This window comes from Salmo salar, chromosome ssa16 (genome assembly GCF_905237065.1).
Source record: "Salmo salar chromosome ssa16, Ssal_v3.1, whole genome shotgun sequence".
NCBI classification, from domain to species: Eukaryota; Metazoa; Chordata; class Actinopteri; order Salmoniformes; family Salmonidae; genus Salmo; species Salmo salar.
The window spans coordinates 71,411,036-71,431,508 of NC_059457.1; the positions used below are offsets into that span (position 1 = coordinate 71,411,036).

General features: G+C 40.2%; 1 protein-coding gene across 2 annotated transcripts in view; it reads right to left on the minus strand.

Annotated features, from left to right (window-relative positions):
* The window catches only part of LOC106574545 (ATP-binding cassette sub-family C member 4), a 57,498-nt gene extending 45,648 nt beyond the window's left edge, over positions 1 to 11,850 (minus strand). Inside the window, exons 1-6 of one of the 2 annotated variants that reach the window (XM_014150502.2) lie at positions 11,485 to 11,848; positions 2,050 to 2,160; positions 1,269 to 1,389; positions 876 to 1,100; positions 699 to 788; positions 37 to 200 (exon numbers count right to left, since the gene is read on the minus strand). In XM_014150502.2, coding sequence (XP_014005977.2) covers positions 37 to 200; positions 699 to 788; positions 876 to 1,100; positions 1,269 to 1,389; positions 2,050 to 2,160; positions 11,485 to 11,558 — 785 coding nt within the window. In that variant the 5' untranslated portion in view covers positions 11,559 to 11,848. Of the gene's footprint in view, positions 1 to 36; positions 201 to 698; positions 789 to 875; positions 1,101 to 1,268; positions 1,390 to 2,049; positions 2,161 to 11,484 lie in introns of both variants that reach the window. The other variant, XM_014150503.2, reaches the window with a different exon arrangement.
* Positions 11,851 to 20,473: the final 8,623 nt, after the last annotated feature.

Genomic DNA, 20,473 nt, shown 5'->3' on the forward strand with positions numbered 1-20,473 from the left:
AAATTCAAGTCATGTCATGTAAATTATGTAATTCACCTGAGGGAGCCGAAGAGCTTTCCAAACATGGTCTGTAGTGGCATGAGGAACACAAGGACAGCCACGCCTGCCAGGCACGACGGGCCAATCTCATACCACAGGAGTATGATAACCACCACAGCCTGCAGAGGTGCTATCCAGAGGTAGTGCAGATTGGTGGTCACCTGCAAAGACCAGTGATCCTTGGTTAATTTAGCTGTTACATAATATTTCTAAGTAGTTGCATTTAACATAACAAAGATGATAATGATCCTTCGAGCTGGATTCATGACCTAATACAGCGGCCAACAGGCCACGCTTGTCATCATACCACTGAAGAAGCTGCATGGGCCCCCCATGTTATATACATTTATATTCTTTCAGTCTGGTTTGAGTTTAGCATCAGACAATTGTAAACATTTGTGCTAAGCAACCATCTGCATTTTCCATTCATCCATGACTTTGTTCTCTCTGTGGATTTAACTTATGTACTTTATTTGCCAGGACAGGATGACAAGACGGCTCAAATATTGGTGCTTTCCATTCCTGTACATTTGACGAATGGTAAATTGTTATATAAGCTAGAGCCATACTCTTCAGAAACCTATGGAATGAAGGGTGATGATGTGCTCAACCATTTCATCCTAAGTAACCGCATGTCTTCATGCACGTCTTGCTTTTACCTCATCAAACTTGTTGACATCGTTGGATAGCAGGTTCACTATTTGGCCTGTGGTTGTTTTTCCCATCGCTGCGCTGCTGAGACACAGAGCCTATGGGGGAATTACATTTACTAGTAAATTGTTCTTAAAGATTTTAATTTGTATAATGCTGTATGCAAGTACGCCGCGTAGAATGACCTTCTTGTAGATCATGTGACACATGGCCACTCGTATCTGCATGCCGGTCCTCAGGACGTGGTAGAAGTAGAGACTTTGGAGGACGGTCAGTGCTACGGTGGACAGAGAGACACCAGCAGCGTAGCCAAAGGCCTCATACAGTGCGTCCATATCATCAGGATCGTACTTCTCAAAGTATTGGATCAGCTTTCCCAAGAACACTGGCTGGATCACCTTAATCACCTCCTATTGGGGGAACAAGAGAGAGGTAGAGCGATTTCAACCTGAACTCAAATCCACTTATTTACACTGTAAAATCTGAAATATATGGATAGATAACCCACTCACCATGTACTGTAGGTACATAGATCAAATGTTATTTTAAAAAACAGGCAAACGTATATTTCTACATACTACAGTGAAACTAAAGATCCCCAGCACTGCGTAGGGTTTCCCATAGCAATTCAAGATGGCTTTGGTGAGTTTGGGCATCCTCAGTTCCTTGGCAGCCTTTCGAACCTCCTTATCCCAATGTCTGTAAAGATAAGCACATTGTTAGACTATGATTGGAAAACAGAACACATGCCATTCATATTTTTGTCATCTCTACCTGGGGCTATTTGGAGCCTAAATACACAATGGTGCTAAGTTCAGTGGTTTAGCATGAAACTCCAAATGGAGCCAGGGAAAGTCATCAATCAATGCTCAGAAAACAAAACAAAAAAAGACCAACAATACAATAAGGTATGTAAACAATGAAGAGGGAAAGGGCTAGGCTAGAGGGAAAGGGCTAGGCTAGGGGATAGGGATAGGCTAGAGGGAAAGGGCTAGGCTAGGGGATAGGGATAGGCTAGAGGGAAAGGACTAGGCTAAAGGAAAATGCTAAAGGATAAGGCTAGGGGACAGGGCTAGGCTAGGGGATATGGCTAAAGTATAGGCCTAGGGGATAGGGCTAGACTATGGGATAGGGTTAGGCTAGGGGATAGGCTAGATGATAAGGCTAGGGGATAGGGCTAGGCTAGGGGATAGGGCAAGGCTAGGGGATAGGACTAGGCTAGAGGATCAGGGGATAGGGCTGGGGGATAAGGCTAGGGGATAGGGCTAGGCTAGGGCTAGGTTAGGGGATGGGGATAGGCCCAGGGGGTAGGGCTAGGCCCTAGGGAGAAAAATAGAGCTGGGTCACAGTATGTCATACCTCTGTAGTTCCTCTCCCAGGCCCTGAGAAGCATCATCGGGAAGCACTTGGTACATGTCATCTTCCTCTAGCCTCCGCTTATTTCCAATACTGAATAAAGGGGTTACCCAACTGATAGAGAAGGTAAAGGAGGGAGAGAGAGAGAGAGCAGGTTCATGAACCAATGTATTAATTAGCCAATGCAATAACCAATTAACTAATGCAATAATTAACCAATGCACATTGAGGAAAGAGAAAACACAAAATAGGAAGTGGATGTGTATGAGCAACATTTAATCCATGAATCCCAATGTCAAAATGCACTGTACTAAATGTTCTGCTTTATGGGGGTTGCTATTAGGATATACATGTAGTAGAAGGGCCTGGTTTTTGGAAGAATTCAACTGGACTTGTTTGTTTGCACTGCCCTACGACAACTTGGTTGAAGAGTAACAAATTAGATGTACCTTAAAAAGATAAAGCTACTTATTTATGAATGTGTTAACCAATAGCTCATTTGCTTTAGTTGTGTCAGCCAACTTTACGTGACCTCAGCCACTCTCCCTCAGCGGTGTCACTGATATAGGAATTAGTATGGAACAAAGAATATCCTATTACAGGTGGCAACTGTTGCGTGATCAATATGCATGCAAGAACAATGTTTTTACATCTAAATGCAAGGAGCACTGTGAACTTTCCCCCTTTCTCAGTACCACAAACCACGCCGGTACAATTGTATAAATGTCAACAGAACACGTTTAGTTTGACATGGTGGGATCCATTTGTTGGTAAAATGTATTTATGGGCAAATATTGATATAATAACCATCATATTGTAGTAAATTTGGAGTCACAAGATGATATTTTGTGTGGTCCTCCCACTATGACTTGGGAAAGCATGCAGTTTATTAAACTACAGATTAAATAAATTATGATGAACTTCACAGGGTAGTGAATGTGTGATTCTCCTTTCCAATAAATATCGAGGGTCTTATTCTGGTGACATGATGATCGATGCTTGGCTGCCGTTTGACAAATACAAATAATATTGGTTATTCATAATAATCTCATAATGTAGGTAACCTACCCACACTGCATCTGCGAGCTGTTGGTTAAAGCGCACGTGCCAAGACCAGAGTGGGCACATTTGTCATATAACACAACGGTTGTGACAAAACCATCAGTAGTGTTGATAAATGTGATGGAAACCCAATTAACTTGTATTTTTCATTCAGTACATGGAAATTGAAAGGCAAAAGTTATTGTTATCTGCACTGTCCTCACACACAGCCTCTTATCTGCAAAAAGTCAGTTTGATGGAAACATCTCAGGTCTAAAATGCGCAAATTGTTTTATAAAGATTTTTGAATATTCACATGGAAATCTGTTGCTAATTGGATGGAAACCTAGCTACTGTTACCTTGTTTTTCAGCTTGAAAGAACATTGCAACTGGTTGCCTCCTTCTAGACTGAAGCAATGAGCAGTGTGGAATGGCACATTCAGATCTGGATGTGTCAAATCACATTATCTTCATCTTGCTCAAAACAACCAGTTCATCATACTGTCCATCAACACTGTGCAACATTCTCTCTGAACTCTAGTAGACCTTTATGACACAGAAGGTTAACTTTTTGACTGACCTGTGATCAGTTTGCTTGCTTTGCTCTACTGATTTTGTGGTGTTTCCTAACCCTGCAAAACACTGAATGGATAATCAGGCAGCATTGAATGGATAATCTAGGGTCTGTGGACAGCCGTACCACTTCCACTGAAGGATGGGGCTGGAGAAATGGAACCGCTCTCAAATGTAATAGATGTGGGTCTATGCATGGAGTGACAGTCCATGAGATATTTTGAAGCTTTACATTGATTGTTTACAAAACTCAAAAGGACAACAAAAATATAAACAAGAGCAATACAACCATATGTTGGGTTATGATGATAATTGAAATGAGCATGTGACAGCAGAGAATATCCTGAATTTTCCACTGACACATGGAAAATTCCACCGAAAACTATTAGTCTATTGTTGAAACAGTGCAATCGGAAAGAATTCAGACCCCTTAACTTTTTCCACATTTTGTTACGCTACAGCCTTCTTCTAAAATGTATTAAAGGACCACAATACCCCATAATGACAAAGCAAAAACAGGTTGTTAGACATAAAGAAAAGAATAATGAAATATCGCAATGCTTGGACACTTTTACTGAAAAAGAACAAACCTGCTCTGTAAAGGGTAGACTAATGTAGGACAATTTATGTACCCTACGAGAGATCCTGAGCAAAACAAATGAAGGTGAACACGGTTTTGACATAGTGGCTCTTGATCAAAAGAAGGCTTTTGACTTAATCTCGAGAAAATACTTATGGAACGCTATGGCAGCCTATGGGTTCCCAACAAGGTTTATAAACATGGTGAAATGTCTGTATGCCAAGCGAACAGTAAATGGCCACCGGACAGACGATACAGTATGGCTATAAGTCCCTTATTGACAAACATCAAAAAAGATAAAGGGTGTATTATTAGATCAAGATAAAGTGTCGAGTCTAGGATACGCCGACGATGTGACTGTTCACACACAAAAAGGAATTTGACATTGTCAGAGTACTTTTGGCATTATGAGAAAGTATCTGCTGCAAAGCTAAATCAGGCCAAATCAGAGACAGTATAGACAGGAGAACCTGAAAACAAAACTACATTGGATATAGAGGTAAAGGAACAAATCAAAAAATTGGGATTGATTGTGTACAATAAAGAGTTTGCAGAGAGAAATTGGGAGAAAAAGAGTTGGAAGTGAAAGAAGAAGTAAATAAATGATCAAACCGAATTACCAACTTCAAGTCAAGAATCAATACCAACAAAATGTTTTACCTATCCAAAGTGATGTTCTTGAGTACTGTATTTCCTCCCACAGAAAAGTGCGGGAAGAAATTAAACAAATAATGTTGTTGACTGAGGGCCACCTGCGTGGCGCAGCGGTCTAAGGCACTGTATCGCAGTGCTTGAGGCATCACTACAGCGCTGGGTTCGATCCCAGGCTGACCGGGAGACCCATGAAGCGGCGCACAATTGGCCCAGAGTCGTCCGGGTTAGAGAAGGGTTTGGCCGGCCAGGATTTCCTTTTCAGCTTTGCTAACATAATTGCAAAAGGCTTTTCAAATGATCAATTAGCCTTTTAAAATTATAAACTTGGATTAGCTAACACAATGTGCCATTGGAACGCAGGAGTGATGGTTGCTGATAATGGGCCTCCGTACGCCTATGTAGATATTCCATAAAAAAAACTCCAGTTTCCAGCTACAACAGTAATTTACAACATTAACAATGTCTACACTGTATTTCTGATCAATTTGATGTTATTTTAATGGACAAAAATGTTGCTTTTCTTTCAACAACAAGAACATTTCTAACTGATCCCAAACTTTTGAACGGTAGTATATATCACACACACAGTGCCTTCGGAAAATATTCAAGACCCCTTGACTTTTTCCACATTTTGGTAGGTTACAGCCTTATTCTAAAATTGATTAAATAGTTTTTTCCCCGCTCCTCAATCTACACACAATACCCCATAATAACAAAGCAAAAAAAACATGTTGAAGCACCTTTGGCAGTGATTACAGCCTCAAATCTTCTTGGGTATGACGCTACAAGCTTGGCACACCTGTATTTGGGGAATTTCTCCCATTCTTAGGGTCGTTGTCCTGTTGGAAGGTGAACCTTCACCCCAGTCTGAGGTCCTGTGCTCTCTGGAGCAGGTTTTCATCAAGGATCTCTCTGTACTTTGCTCTGTTCATCTTTGCCTCGATCCTGACTAGTCTCCCAGTCTCTGCCGCTGAAAAACATCCCCACAGCATGATGCTGCCACCACCATGCTTCACCATAGGGATGGTGCCAAGTGTCCTCCAGACGTGACGCTTGGCATTCAGGGAAAAGAGTTCAATCTTGGTTTCATCAGACCAGAGAATCTTGTTTCTCATGGTCTGAGAGTTTTTAGTTGCCTTTTGGCAAACTCCAAGCGGGCTGTCATATGCCTTTTACTGAGGAGTGGCTTCTGTCTGGCCACTCTACCATAAAGGCTTAATTGGTGGAGTGCTGCAGAGATTGTTGTCCTTCTGGACGGTTCTCTACAGAGGAACTCTAAAGCTCTGTCAGACTGAGCATCATGTTCTTGGTCACCTCCCTGACCAAAGCCCTTCTCCTCCGATTGCTCAGTTTGACCAGGTGGCCAGCTCTACGAAGAGTCATGGGGGTTCCAAACTTCTTTCATTTAAGAATTATGGAGGCCACTGTGTTCTTGGGGACCTTCAATGCTGCAGACATTTTTTGGTACCCTTTCCCAGATCTGTTCCTCGACACAATCCAGTCTCTGTGCTCTAGAGAGAATTCCTTCGACCTCATGGCTTGGTTTTTGCTCTGACATGCACTGTCAACTGTGGGACCTTATATAGACAGGCGTGTGCCTTTCCAAATCATGTTCAATCAAATTAATTTACCACATGTAGACTCCAATCAAGTTGTAGAAACATCTCAAGGATGATCAATGGAAACAGGATGCACCTGAGATTAATTTTGAGTATCATAGCAAAGGGTCTGAATACTTATGAAATTTTATCTTTTTAAGAAATTTGCAAACATTTCAAAAAACCTGTTTTCGCTTTGTCATTATGGGGTATTGTGTGTAGATTGATGAGGAAATATTTGTATTTAATCAATTTTAGAATAAGGCTATAATGTAACAAAATGTGGAAAAAGTCAAGGGGTCTGAATACTTCGCTAGGTAGGCCTACGTTGGGTTTACTTACCACTATGTTCAGGCAACTGTACAAAGTTTCTACCGGTAGCTTGCAAAGTAAACATTATTAGCTAAGTGTACATCGACTCGTTTCAGGAAACTAGGCATATTTCGCACATCACTATTTCACAGGAGAGGCATTTGAACGTAAACATTTATATTTGATCAAAATGCATTTTTGACCTTCTGGAACATGTGAACTTTTCATCTGCCTTAATAACAAATGTGTATGCCATCTATAAATACAAATAAAATGGTTAAATTACGAGCATAGTTGGTTTAGCCACGGAAAAAGACAGGAACTTCCATGCTAGCCATGTCTGGCTGAGATAATGGATGGGCTGGACATGTCGAGAGATGAGTTCGGATTGGACTGCCATGTAGCACGCTTCTGTCTCTAACTTGTACTATGTGTAGGTAATCCTTTCTAATGTGGCTTTTTTGAAAGATATCACGAAGAACTGCAAAAGTGCTGCTCTCCACTTTCTGGAGGGCCGAGTTTGGAAATCAGTGGAATGCCCGGTGGAAGCAGAGTATGATAGCGAAGGAGATTGAGAAAATTCTGGCTTTTGATTGCAAATATGTGGAGGGAGTTGAAAAGAGAACACACAGGCTGTTGTATAAAACACCTTTCTCGAGATTACATCTTCAAACTAAGGGCAACCATGGCATCCGTGACAGGTTAACCTGTTAGGGCTAGGGGGCAGTATTTACACGGCCGGATAAAAAACGTACCCGATTTAATCTGGTTATTACTACTGTTATTACTACTGAACTAGAATATGCATATAATTATTGGCTTTCGATAGAAAACACCCTAAAGTTTCTAAAACTGTTTGAATGGTGTCTGTGAGTATAACAGAACTCATATGGCAGGCAAAAACCTGAGAAGATTCTGTACAGGAAGTACCCTCTCTGACCATTCCTTGGGCTTCTTGGCTCTGTTTATTGAAAACTTAGGATCTTTGCTGTAACGTGACACTTCCTACGGCTCCCATAGGTGCTCAGAACCCGGGGAAAAGCTGAATGATGTAATTCCAGCCGCTGGCTGAAAAACTTTAGCGCCTTGGTCTATCAGAGGACCATCAGACTGAGGCTCGTGCACGAGGGGATCCCATGTTTTTATTTTCTCTCTCTTTGAACGTAAACACGCTTTCCTGATCGGAATATTATCGCGTTTTTTACGAGAAAAATGGCATAAAAATTTATTTTAAACAGCGGTTGACATGCTTCGAAGTACGGTAATGGAATATTTAGAATTTTTTTGTCACGAAACGCGTCGTGGCGTCACCCTTCTTTACACTTCGGATAGTGTCTTGAACGCACGAACAAAACAGAGGATATTTGAACATAACTATGGATTATTTTGAACCAAACCAACATTTGTTATTGAAGTAGAAGTCCTGGGGTGCATTCTGACGAAGAACAGCAAAGGTAATAACATTTTTCTTATAGTAAATCTGACTTTGGTGAGGGCCAAACTTGGTGGGTGTCTAAATAGCTAGCCCTGTGATGCCGGGCTATCTACTTAGAATATTGCAAAATGTGCTTTCACCGAAGAGCTATTTTAAAATCGGACATAGCGAGTGCATAGAGGAGTTCTGTATCTATAATTCTTAAAATAATTGTTATGTTTTTTTTGTGAACGTTTATCGTGAGTAATTTAGTAAATTCACCGGAAGTATGCTAGTTCTGAACGTCACATGCTAATGTAAAAAGCTGGTTTTTGATATAAATATGAACTTGATTGAACAAAACATGCATGTATTGTATAACATAATGTCCTAGGTGTGTCATCTGATGAAGATCATCAAAAGGTTAGTAATGCATTTAGCTGTGGTTTGGGTTTATGTGACATTATATGCTAGCTTGAAAAATGGGTGTCTGATTATTTCTGGCTGGGTACTCTGCTGACATAATCTAATGTTTTGCTTTCGTTGTAAAGCCTTTTTGAAATCGGACAGTGTGGTTAGATTAACGAGAGTCTTGTCTTTAAAATGGTGTAAAATAGTCATATGTTTGAGAAATTGAAGTAATAGCATTTCTAAGGTATTTGAATAACGCGCCACAGGATTCCACTGGCTGTTACGTGGCCCTAGAGAAGTTAAGAGTCTAGCTAGCTACATTTTCAGATATGACCAGTTTCATATTTTTCAGAAAGTCGTTTTCATTGCACGTTAAAGCGTACTGTTAGCTAGCTAGCTAACGTTAGCTGGCTGGCTCGATAGCTAATGTTACATGTATGATCTGTGTAGTAATATTATTCATGTCTCGGAGCCATTTGCATTGCTAGTTATAGCCTAATGTTAGCTAGCTAGTTAACATTGAACCTAGTTGGTTAGCTACCTGCAGATTCATGCAGGGTAGTAACGTTATGAGTTGGGATTATGCTTCATTGTTTAGCTAGCTAGCTACATGTCTGAACAAAAGACTGCAATGTGTAAGTAACCATTTCACTGTACCATTTACACCTTCTGTGTCCTGTGCATGTGACAAACTTTGATATAGTGTGTGTTTACCAGAGACGGTAATGAAAAGAACAACATGACCTGCACCAAAGTCAAATTAGGATATAATGTTAGGCCAATGAGACAGTGTCCAAGTAAAAAAAGTATCTGGTAGAATGCCCTATTTTTATTTCATCACACTCACAACCGTAAGCTATTTTCTGCAATTAGCTTGCTATTAACTTGTAAATAATGATCTTGGTTTAGGGTTTTGTGTCCTGTAATAATTCATACAAATGAGTTACAGTCAAGATGGTCAGCTATATGATATGGTCATTATTTGAAGCTAGAAACAAACCAAAACATTGTATAGAAAGTTGTATTTAGTTGCCTGGTTTGCTACATTGACACATACTAAATTCATTTTTAAAACAGATGGGTTTATTGGTGTCATGCAGCCTGTAGTTTTTGTGTTTATACTTTTTCATAACGACAATTACAAGTTTGATGTCGGACGACAACAGAATGTTCATGATGTCACTGCGATAAATGTCTACAGACATGTCGAAAGACGCAGTATTAACCAGCCGTTAGTCTTGAAATCTTTGGTTGTTTAGTACGCTTCTGCACTCACTCTGTTTAGCACATGGCCTCATGTGAATCCTTAAAGAGATGGGAGGGGCTAAGGCTTACTTAAGAGGGTGTGAACTATGCTGAATGAGTGTAGACAAAGAGCTCTCCAGTAGGTGTACCAAAACATTCCAGGACCATTTTATCAAAAGTGGGGTTACAACTTAATCAACTTTCAAAGCAGAATTACTTTTCCATTGATCCTCTGTAGTGTATGATATACAATTTTCTAGATCTGAGTCTTTACTTCTATCCAATGTAAAAAACACAATTTCAAATTTTGCTACATAAGACCGAATCGAGCCGGTAGGTCACAAATGGGCCCTTCTACTGCTCGACTTGGGAAATTAACCTAAAACACTCATACTTGTCAGGTATAGTTCACTTTTATGTCACTCAAATATACAATTAATGGTGGCCAATAGAGAGATATCTTGAGGCTACCCTCACTTATCTGTAATTACACGATCATTTGATGTTTACTCATAATGAACATCATGCAGTTATTTGCTGTATAACTCTGATGATAGAGCTAAACGTGCACAATTGTTTGGCATGGAATAATTGTAAATGTGTGGTTCTAACTATTCGTAGCATATCATACATTTTTCAAATTCATAACATATTGTACACTTTGAAAATGTTTAACATATTGTACGAATTGCAATTCATAACATATCATACGAAATGGATGGTGGACATCCACAAATTAATACATCCATACGAAATGTTACATATCATACTAAATGGAGTGTATACTGTAGGATTTACATACATAATCATACAAAATGCTCTGAGACCAGGTTGCTTCAAGAGGTTAATTATACTGTATTACAATCAAATAGTTAATATCAACATTCATTTAACAATCCCTTGAAAACAGCAAGCAGTTGTCAATGGTTTTAGCAGGCAAATCAAAGCTCTGCACCTTATTGTGAACTTTTATTGATTTTCATAATAGCAAGCTAGGACTGATGGTTTGGTTAGCTAAACTATCGAGTCTTGTTTGTTTGCTTATCAAGGCAACTACTGTAGCTAGCTTCTTGTAAACTTGCTAGCTACTTCAGTGCACATGCAGCAGATACTATTCCTGGGATTCATATAAAACGCACAGACACGTTACAAAGTACAGAACAAGACCAACAACATAAGATATGACATTAAGTTCAATAAAAAAAAATCCCACCAAAATTAAATAAGTGATATATAGGAAAGACACCAAGAGACAATAAAAATACTATTTACACACTATTCATATATACATATTTATATATACAGTACAGTTAAATTAGATCTTTAGAAAGGTGAGAGGCGCTGTGATACATTGCGTTTTTTGTATCTGTTTTTTAAAGCTAAACTTGCTTTTTGCCTGAGTAAGCAGTAACCTCTGGTGCGGAGCATTCAACTCGGGGCTCTATGCGTTCTCTGGAAAATAATGCAACTCCGTGACGGGTCAGTTCCACTCCACTCGTTATTTTTCCATAGAACGCATAGCCAGCCCCTTGTTGATTATCCCTTACTAACTGGCTACTTTCAAAATATCGAGCTGCAGTGTTAACTGTAAACAGCGTTGTATACTTACCAGAAAAACACCCGTGAAAAGAAATTGGCTGTTGTTAATGGATTAAATTGCACATCTCTCTTCAGTTGTTCCATTGTTGTGTTATGACACCATGCCAAAATGTGTAAATAAGTAGAGCGGTGAGGAGGAGTCTACCGTGTCCAGACGAATTCACATTCATTTTCTGTTTTCAAGGTTCAGTCAAACATCGTTTTAAGCTTTATTATACTATTGACAATTACAGAAGATTTTGTCATTGTATATCGATTTACTACCCTTACATATAATTATGTCATCTGATTTATTTGTTTCAGTCCCTGAATTGTTTAATCAAAGTTTTCACCACCAGCTCGTTATATCCGCCATAAAAACTACAACCAGTCTGCCTGACCTGATAAGTCTAGAGCGCACGTGCGCCCAGGGTTGCCTCGTGTTACTAAATTTATAGCCAATGACTACTTAAAACCCACACACAAGGCCTGAAAACTAGCCCACATTTTTTCGCAGCAAGAGAGGAGTTGCCACATTTAACCAATAAAAATGTTTTTCCATAGCGTTATTGAGCGAATTAAGAGGGAATCTCGACTTAACTTCTAACGACCTAAGCAAAATTCGGTTTTCCATCAAATTAATAATTATTGCGAGCTAATGTGACTAATAAATTATTTTGAATATGTCACAAGAGAAAATCTAATTTGCCCTTAATAATAAACTTCAAAAAACGTATGTTAGGCTATTTTCTGGCAATTGTGCTGCTATTATGTGCCAGATGTTAAGACTACAAACCATTATAAATGGCTGATCTGCAAGATCATTTCAATAGGCATAGTCTAGGCCTACTGACTACAATCTGGGTTTATGATTGTAATTCAACTTTGCCACGGTTCGGTTAGCTAGATGCAGGCATCTCCTTACAAAATGATATGACACAAAATAATGTTGGGCTATTAGCCCATACAAACGCATTGAATAGCAGATTCACTACATGAAACAACAGATTGTCCCAAAATAAAAAGTGTCTGTCAGCAATTGCAATAGAACTTTGACCATAATCATAATTGATAACTTCCCATTTCCTGAACTAAACATGGCCATTAATATTTGCATAATAACACAAGGTTACAACAACAAACTGAAGTTATAGGCTATTTACTAAACCCGTTTGCCAGCTCCAGGTAGGCTATACAAGTGGCACAAATTTGCAATGACTCCAGTTATATAATCATTTCCACATATTTATTGTATAAAATGGTAGGCTAGCCTAAATATGCATATAAATAAATAGGCTAATTGATGGCCAACAGATGCAAATGTACAATTCTCCACATTTAATGTCAGTTTCATTCTGGACTTTTCCCCATAACAGAAAAACGCGAGAGAGTTCCTTAAAACCTGTTATGGAGAGATGTTCCGCTAGCGGAACCCCTGGCCAACAGCCAGTGAAATAGCAGGGCGGTAAATTCAAAACAACAGAAATCTCATAAATCAAATTTCTCCAACATACAACTATTATACACCATTTTAAAGATCATCTTCTCGTTAATCCAACCACATTGTCCGATTTCAAAAAGGCTTTACGGCGAAAGCATAACATTAGATTATGTTAGGACAGCGCCTAAACAAGAAAAACCACACAGCCATTTTCCAAGCAAGGAGAAAAAATACAGCTAAAATGAATCACTAACCTTTGATAATCTTCATCAGATGACACTCCCAGGACTCAATGTTACACAATACATGTATGTTTTGTACTATAGAGTTCATATTTATATCCATAAACCCCATTTTACATTGGCGCGTGATGTTCAGAAAATGTATTGCCTCCAAAAACTTCCGGTGAATGAGCACATAAATTTCCAAAAATACTCATCATAAACGTTGATAAAATTTTCAACAGTTATTGAAAGAATTATAGATACACTTCTCCTTAATGCAACCGCTGTGTCAGATTTCAAAATAGCTTTACGGCGAAAGCACATTGTTCAATATTCTGAGTACAGAGCTCAGCCATCAAAGCAAGCTATACAGTTACCCGCCAAGTTCTGGAGTCAACTAAACTCAAAAATAGTTTTATAAATCTTCACTTACCTTTGCTGATCTTCGTCGGAATGCACTCCCAGGACTCCCACAAGAAATGTTTGTTTTGTTCGATAAACTCCATATTTATGTCCAAATACCTCCTTTTGTTCGCACGTTCAGATCACTATCCAAAGGCAAAATGCGCGAGCGCAAAACCAGAGACGAAAGGTCAAAATGTTCCATTACTGTTCGTAGAAACATGTCAAACGATGTTTACAATCAATCCTTAGGGTCTTTTTAAACATAAATCTTCGATAATATTCCAACCAGACAATAGCCGTGTGGCTCAGTTGGTAGAGCATGGTGTTTGCAACGCCAGGGTTGTGGGTTCGATTCCCACAGGGGACCAGTACGGGGGAAAAAATATGAAATGTATGCATTCACTACTGTAAGTCGCTCTGGATAAGAGCGTCTGCTAAATGACTAAAATGTAAAATGTAGCGTATTCATTACAGAGGAAAAGAAGGAGCGGCACACCTGTGTGAGTGCACAGTAAACAACTCACTGGTCCACTGGTTTAGACAGCTCTTATTCTCTGCCCAGTAACAGTAGAAGCATGAAACAAGGTTCTAAAGACTGTTGACATCTAGTGGAAGCCTTAGGAAGTGCAACATGACCCCACAGACACTGTAGTTTAGATAGAGATTCAATTAAAGAACTACAAACCTCAGATTTCCCACTTCCTGGTTGGATTGTTCTCAGGTTTTTGCCTGCCATATGAGTTATGTTATACTCACAGACATCTTTCAAACGGTTTTAGAAACTTCAGAGTGTTTTCTATCCAGATCTACTAATAATATGCAAATATTTGACTCTGGGCCCGAGTAGCAGGCAGTTTACTCTGGGCACGCTTTTCATCCGGACGTGAAAATACTGCCCCCTATCCCTAACAGGTTCCTTAACTTCCATTTCAAATTGCCACTGGCACAGCGCTTGAGATCCAAGATCTGAGCATGTGTAAAACCCTTCCCTTGATATATTTTTTAATACATTTAACCTTTATTTAACTAGGTAAGTCAGTTAAGAACAAATTCTATTTTTACAATGATGGCCTACCCCGGCCAAACCTTGACGACGCTGGGATAATTGTGCACCACCCTATGGGACTCCCAATCCCGGCCGGATGTGATACAGCTTGCTGTGATACAGCATTCGAACCAGGGACTGTAGTGACGCCTCTTGCACTGAGATGCAGTGCCCTTAGACCGCTGCAACACTTGGCTTATCTGGTTTACCGTAAGTAAAGTTGACATTAGAATGCAGTTTAAACCACCTCTGCGTGAATTTATCGCTTTGTCACCGTTATTTCTTGATGCGCATCAGTTCTAGAGCTTTAATATGTTTTATGGAAAAAGGGTTGGAAATAGGTGTCTCCATAATGACAATCTAAACAGCCTACCTGCACGCGCTGCTCTGTCTCCTTTCACCCCTTTCACCCCTTTCACTCAGCTGCCAACTGCAGCTCTGTCTCAACACACACACAGACACTCCTCCGTTCTTCCCCACCACTCCCATTCACTCAAACAGGCTGCCTCACTGCCTGATAGTCAGCAGTAACAGGTCACGGTGAAATATATATTTTTATGAAATTGCCGTGGCGGCCGGGTGCAATTTAGAAGCAGCCCAAATGCCAATACATTTTCACCGGCGAAATGTTTTTGAAAGTAGCCCAATGTGTTCAAAAACAGCATACATGGCAACCCTGTTTGCGCCCAGTTGCCGCACATGCACAGCAGGCCCGAGCTCGTTTTCCCGCTGAGGTAAAATAAAAAAATAAAAATCTAATTTATTGGTCACATACACGTGTTTAGCCGATGTTGTTGCGGGTGTAGCGAAATTCTTGTGCTTCTAGCTCCAACAGTGCAGTAATATCTAACAAGTAATATCTAAGTTTCACAACATATACCCAAAATACACATACATCTAAGTAAGGAATGGATTAAGAATATATATATATATATATACACATACACACATATACACTACCATTCAAAAGTTTGGGGTCACTTAGAAATGTCCTTGTTTATGAAAGAAAAACAATTGTTTTGTCCATTAAAATAACATCAAATTGATCAGAAATGCAGTGTAGACATTGTTAATGTTGTAAATGACTATTGTAGCTGGAAACGGCTGATTGTTTATGGAATATCTACATAGGCGTACAGTGGCCCATTATCAGCAACCATCACTCCTGTGTTCCAATGGCCTGTTGAATGAACTAATCCAAGTTTATAATTTTAAAAGACTAATTGATCATTATAAAACCCTTTTTCAAGTATGTTAGCACAGCTAAAAACTGTTGTTCTGATTAAAGAAGAACTAAAACTGGCCTTATTTAGACTAGTTGAGTATCTGGAGCATCAGCATTTAACAATGTCTTTACTCTATTTCTGATCAATTTGGTATTATTTTAATGGACAAAAAAATAGATTTTTCTCAAAAGAATAATGACATTTCTAAGTGACCCCAAACTTTTGAACGGTAGTGTATGTCAGAGTGGCATTGGACTAAGATACAGTGGCATAGTATAGAATACAGTATATACATATGAGATGGGTGATGCAATATTTACACACAATTAAAGTGACTAAGATACCGTAGAATAGTATAGAGTACAGTTCATACATATGAGATGAGTAATGCAAGACATGGAGACATAATTAAAGTGGCTAGTGTTTCATATCCTTAAAGTGGCAAGTGATTCCTAATCTATGTCTATAGGCAGCCACCTCTGATGTGCTAGTGATGGCTGTTTAGCAGTCTGATGGCCTTGAGATAGAAGCTGTTTTTCAGTCTCTCGGTCCCAGCTTTGATGCACCTGTACTGACCTCACCTTCTGGATGATAGCGGGGTGAACAGGCAGGGGCTCAGGTGGTTGATGTCCTTGAGGAACGTTTTAGGTGTTAAGACACATTTCTTTAGCCTCCTGAGGTTGAAGAGACACTGTTGCACCTTCTTCACTACACTGTCTGTGTGGGTGGACCATTTCAGTTTGTCAGTAATGTGTACGCCGAGGAACTTGAAGCTTTCCACCTTCTCCACTGCGGTCCCATCGATGTGGATAGGGGGGTGCTCACTCTGCTGTTTCCTGAAGTCCACGATCATCTCCTTAGTTTTGTTGACGATGAGTGAGCGGTTATTTTCCTGGCACCACACTCCCAGAGTCCTCACCTCCTCCCTGTAGGCTGTCTCATCGATGTTGGTAATTAAGCCTACTACTGTTGTGTCGTCTGCAAACTTGATGATTGAGTTGGAGGCGTGCTTGGCCACGTAGTCATGGGTGAACAGGGAGTACAGGAGGGGGCTGAGCATGCACCCTTGTGGGGCCTCAGTGTTGAGAATCAGTGAAGAGGTGTTGTTTCCTACCTTCACCAACTGGGGGCGACCCGTCCGGAAGTCCAGGACCCATCTGCACAAAGTGGGGTTCAAACCCAGGGCCTCGAGCTTGATGATGAGCTTGGAGGGCAATACGGTCTTGAATAGTCAATGAACAGCATTCTTACATAGGTATGCCTCTTGTCCAGATGGGACAGGGCAGTGTGATTTTGGTGCCGATTGCATCGTCTATGGATCTATTGGGGCGGTAAGCAAAATGAAGTGGGTCTAGGGTTGCAGGTAAGGTGGAGGTTATATGATCCTTGACTAGCCTAAAATGACATACCCAAATCTAACTGCCTGTAGCTCAGGACCTGAAGCAAGGATATGCATTTTCTTGATACCACTTGAAAGGAAACACTTTGAAGTTTGTGGAAATGTGAAATGAATATAGGAGAATATAACACATTAGATCTGGTAAAAGATAATACGGCATTTAAAAAAAACATTTTGTACCATCATCTTTGAAATGCAAGGCTATAATGTATTATTCCAGCCCAGGCGCGATTTAGATTTTGTCCACTAGATGGCAGCAGTGTATGTGCAAAGTTTTAGACTGATCCAATGAACCATTGCGTTTCTGTACAAAATGTTGTATCAAGACTGCCCAAATGTGCCTAATAGGTTAATTAATAACTTTTCAAGTTCTTAACTGTGCACTCCCCTCAAACAATAGCATGGTATTATTTCACTGTAATAGCTACTGTAAATTGGACAGTGCAGTTAGAATAACAAGAATTTAAGCTTTCTGCCCATATCAGATATGCCTATGTCCTTGGAAATGTTCTTGTTACTTACAACCTCATGCTATTCGCATTAGCCTACGTTAGCTCAACCGTCCCGTGGGGATCCACCGATCTTGTAGAGGTTAAATGTCTTACTCACGCCATTCACAGAGAAGGAGAGTCCACAGACCTTGATAGTGGGCCGCTTCAGTGGCACTGTATTATCCTCAAAGCAACGGAAGGTGTTCAGCCTGTCCGGAACGAGACGTCGGTGTCCACAACGTGGCTAGTTTTCCATACTCTGCAACCATTTTAGCCAGGTAGCCTAGGAAAACAAAAACTAAAAGCTCGTAGGCCTACTGTATGACATAGTCATAGACCGTTTTGGCCAAATGAAAGAGAGGAGGATGGCATTGCAGTTTCTCTACAAGTAGGGTGAGTCAACATGTTTTTTTTGTACTTGTACACACACACAGTCACACACGGTCACACACGGTCACACACAGTCACACACAGTCAGACATAGTCACACACAAATCAGTACTATGGACAGCAACATCATATTTAGCTTGCATTGATTGGACAAAATAGTTTTTGGTATCTTTTAGTTGTCACTGTATTCGACTAAGCATAGAGTGAGGGGAAAAAAGTATTTGATCCCCTGCTGATTTTGTACGTTTGCCCACTGACAAAGAAATTATCAGTCTATAATTTTAATGGTAGGTTTATTTGAACAGTGAGAGACAGAATAACAACAAAAAAATCCAGAAAAACATATGTCAAAAATTTTATAAATTGATTTTCATTTTAATGAGGGAAATAAGTATTTGACCCCCTCTCAATCAGAAAGATTTCTGGCTCCCAGGTGTCTTTTAAACAGGTAACGAGCTGAGATTAGGAGCACACTCTTAAAGGGAGTGCTCCTAATCTCAGTTTGTTACCTGTATAAAAGACACCTGTCCACAGAAGCAATCAATCAATCAGATTCCAAACTCTCCACCATGGCCAAGACCAAAGAGCTCTCCAAGGATGTCAGGGACAAGATTGTAGACCTACACAAGGCTGAAATGGGCTACAAGACCATCGCCAAGCAGCTTGGTGAGAAGGTGACAACAGTTGGTGCGATTATTCGCAAATGGAAGAAACACAAACAAACTGTCAATCTCCCTCGGCCTGGGGCTCCATGCAAGATCTCACCTCGTGGAGTTGCAATGATCATGAGAACGGTGAGGAATCAGCCCAGAACTACACGGGAGGATCTTGTCAATGATCTCAAGGCAGCTGGGACCATAGTCACCAAGAAAACAATTGGTAACACACTACGCCGTGAAGGACTGAAATCCTGCAGCGCCCGCAAGGTCCCCCTGCTCAAGAAAGCACATATACATGCCCGTCTCAAGTTTGCCAATGAACATCTAAATGATTCAGAGGACAACTGGGTGAAAGTGTTGTGGTCAGATGAGACCAAAATGGAGCTCTTTGGCATCAACTCAACTCGCCGTGTTTGGTGGAGGAGGAATGCTGCCTATGACCCCAAGAACACCATCCCTACCGTCAAACATGGAGGTGGAAAGATGATGCTTTGGTGGTGTTTTTCTGCTAAGGGGACAGGACAACTTCACCGCATCAAAGGGACGATGGACGGGGCCATGTACCGTCAAATCTTGGGTGAGAACCTCCTTCCCTCAGCCAGGACATTGAAAATGGGTCGTGGATGGGTATTCCAGCATGACAATGACCCAAAAAACACAGCCAAGGCAACAAAGGAGTGGCTCAAGAAGAAGCACATTAAGGTCCTGGAGTGGCCTAGCCAGTCTCCAGACCTTAATCCCATGGAAAATCTGTGGAGGGAGCTGAAGGTTCGAGTTGCCAAACGTCAGCCTTGAAACCTTAATGACTTGGAGAAGATCTGCAAAGAGGAGTGGGACAAAATCCCCCCGAGATGTGTGCAAACCTGGTGGCCAACTACAAGAAACGTCTGACCTCTGTGATTGCCAACAAGGGTTTTGCCACCAAGTACTAAGTCATGTTTTACAGAGGTCTCAAATACTTATTTCCCTCATTAAAATGCTAATCATTTTATAACATTTTTTAAATGCGTTTTTCTGGATTTTTTTGTTGTTATTCTGTCTCTCACTGTTCAAATAAACCTACCATTAAAATTATAGACTGATCATTTCTTTGTCAGTGGGCAAACGTACAAAATCAGCAGGGGATCAAATACTTTTTCCCCCACTGTAGGTGATTTGATGATGCTGAAATGTTGAAGTTGAAATGGTGCAGGAATAGTGGAGGCAGCTCCTGTTTTCTTTTCAACTAGCGGTAACTCTCTGTGGTTCTAAATCAATAGTTGTTTAGTGGTCCAAAACATTTAGGAAACATTAACTTGCTTGACCATGCTGTAGGTCATGTAAATATTTGTTACATGCAATATGCTTTATGGACCTCACTGGACAGATGTTGCTCTCCGGTTTTGTGATGAAACAAAGGTGTGGTTGAATTTATCCTGCCACTGTGTCTTATTGTCTCAGCTTTATGCCTATACCTTGCCTTCGGAAAGTATTCAGACCCCTTGATTTTTCCGCATTTTGTTAAATATCAGCCTTATTCTAAAATGTATTCAATAATTTGTTTCCCTCAGCAATCTACACATAATACCCCATAATGACAATACGAAAACAGGTTTTTAGAACATTTTGAAAATGTATAACAAAAAGAAAAAACAGAAATAACTTATTTACATAAGTATTCAGACTTTGCTGTGAGACTCGAAATTGAGCTCAGGTGCATCCTGTTTCCATTGATCGTCCTTGAGATGTTTCTACAACTTG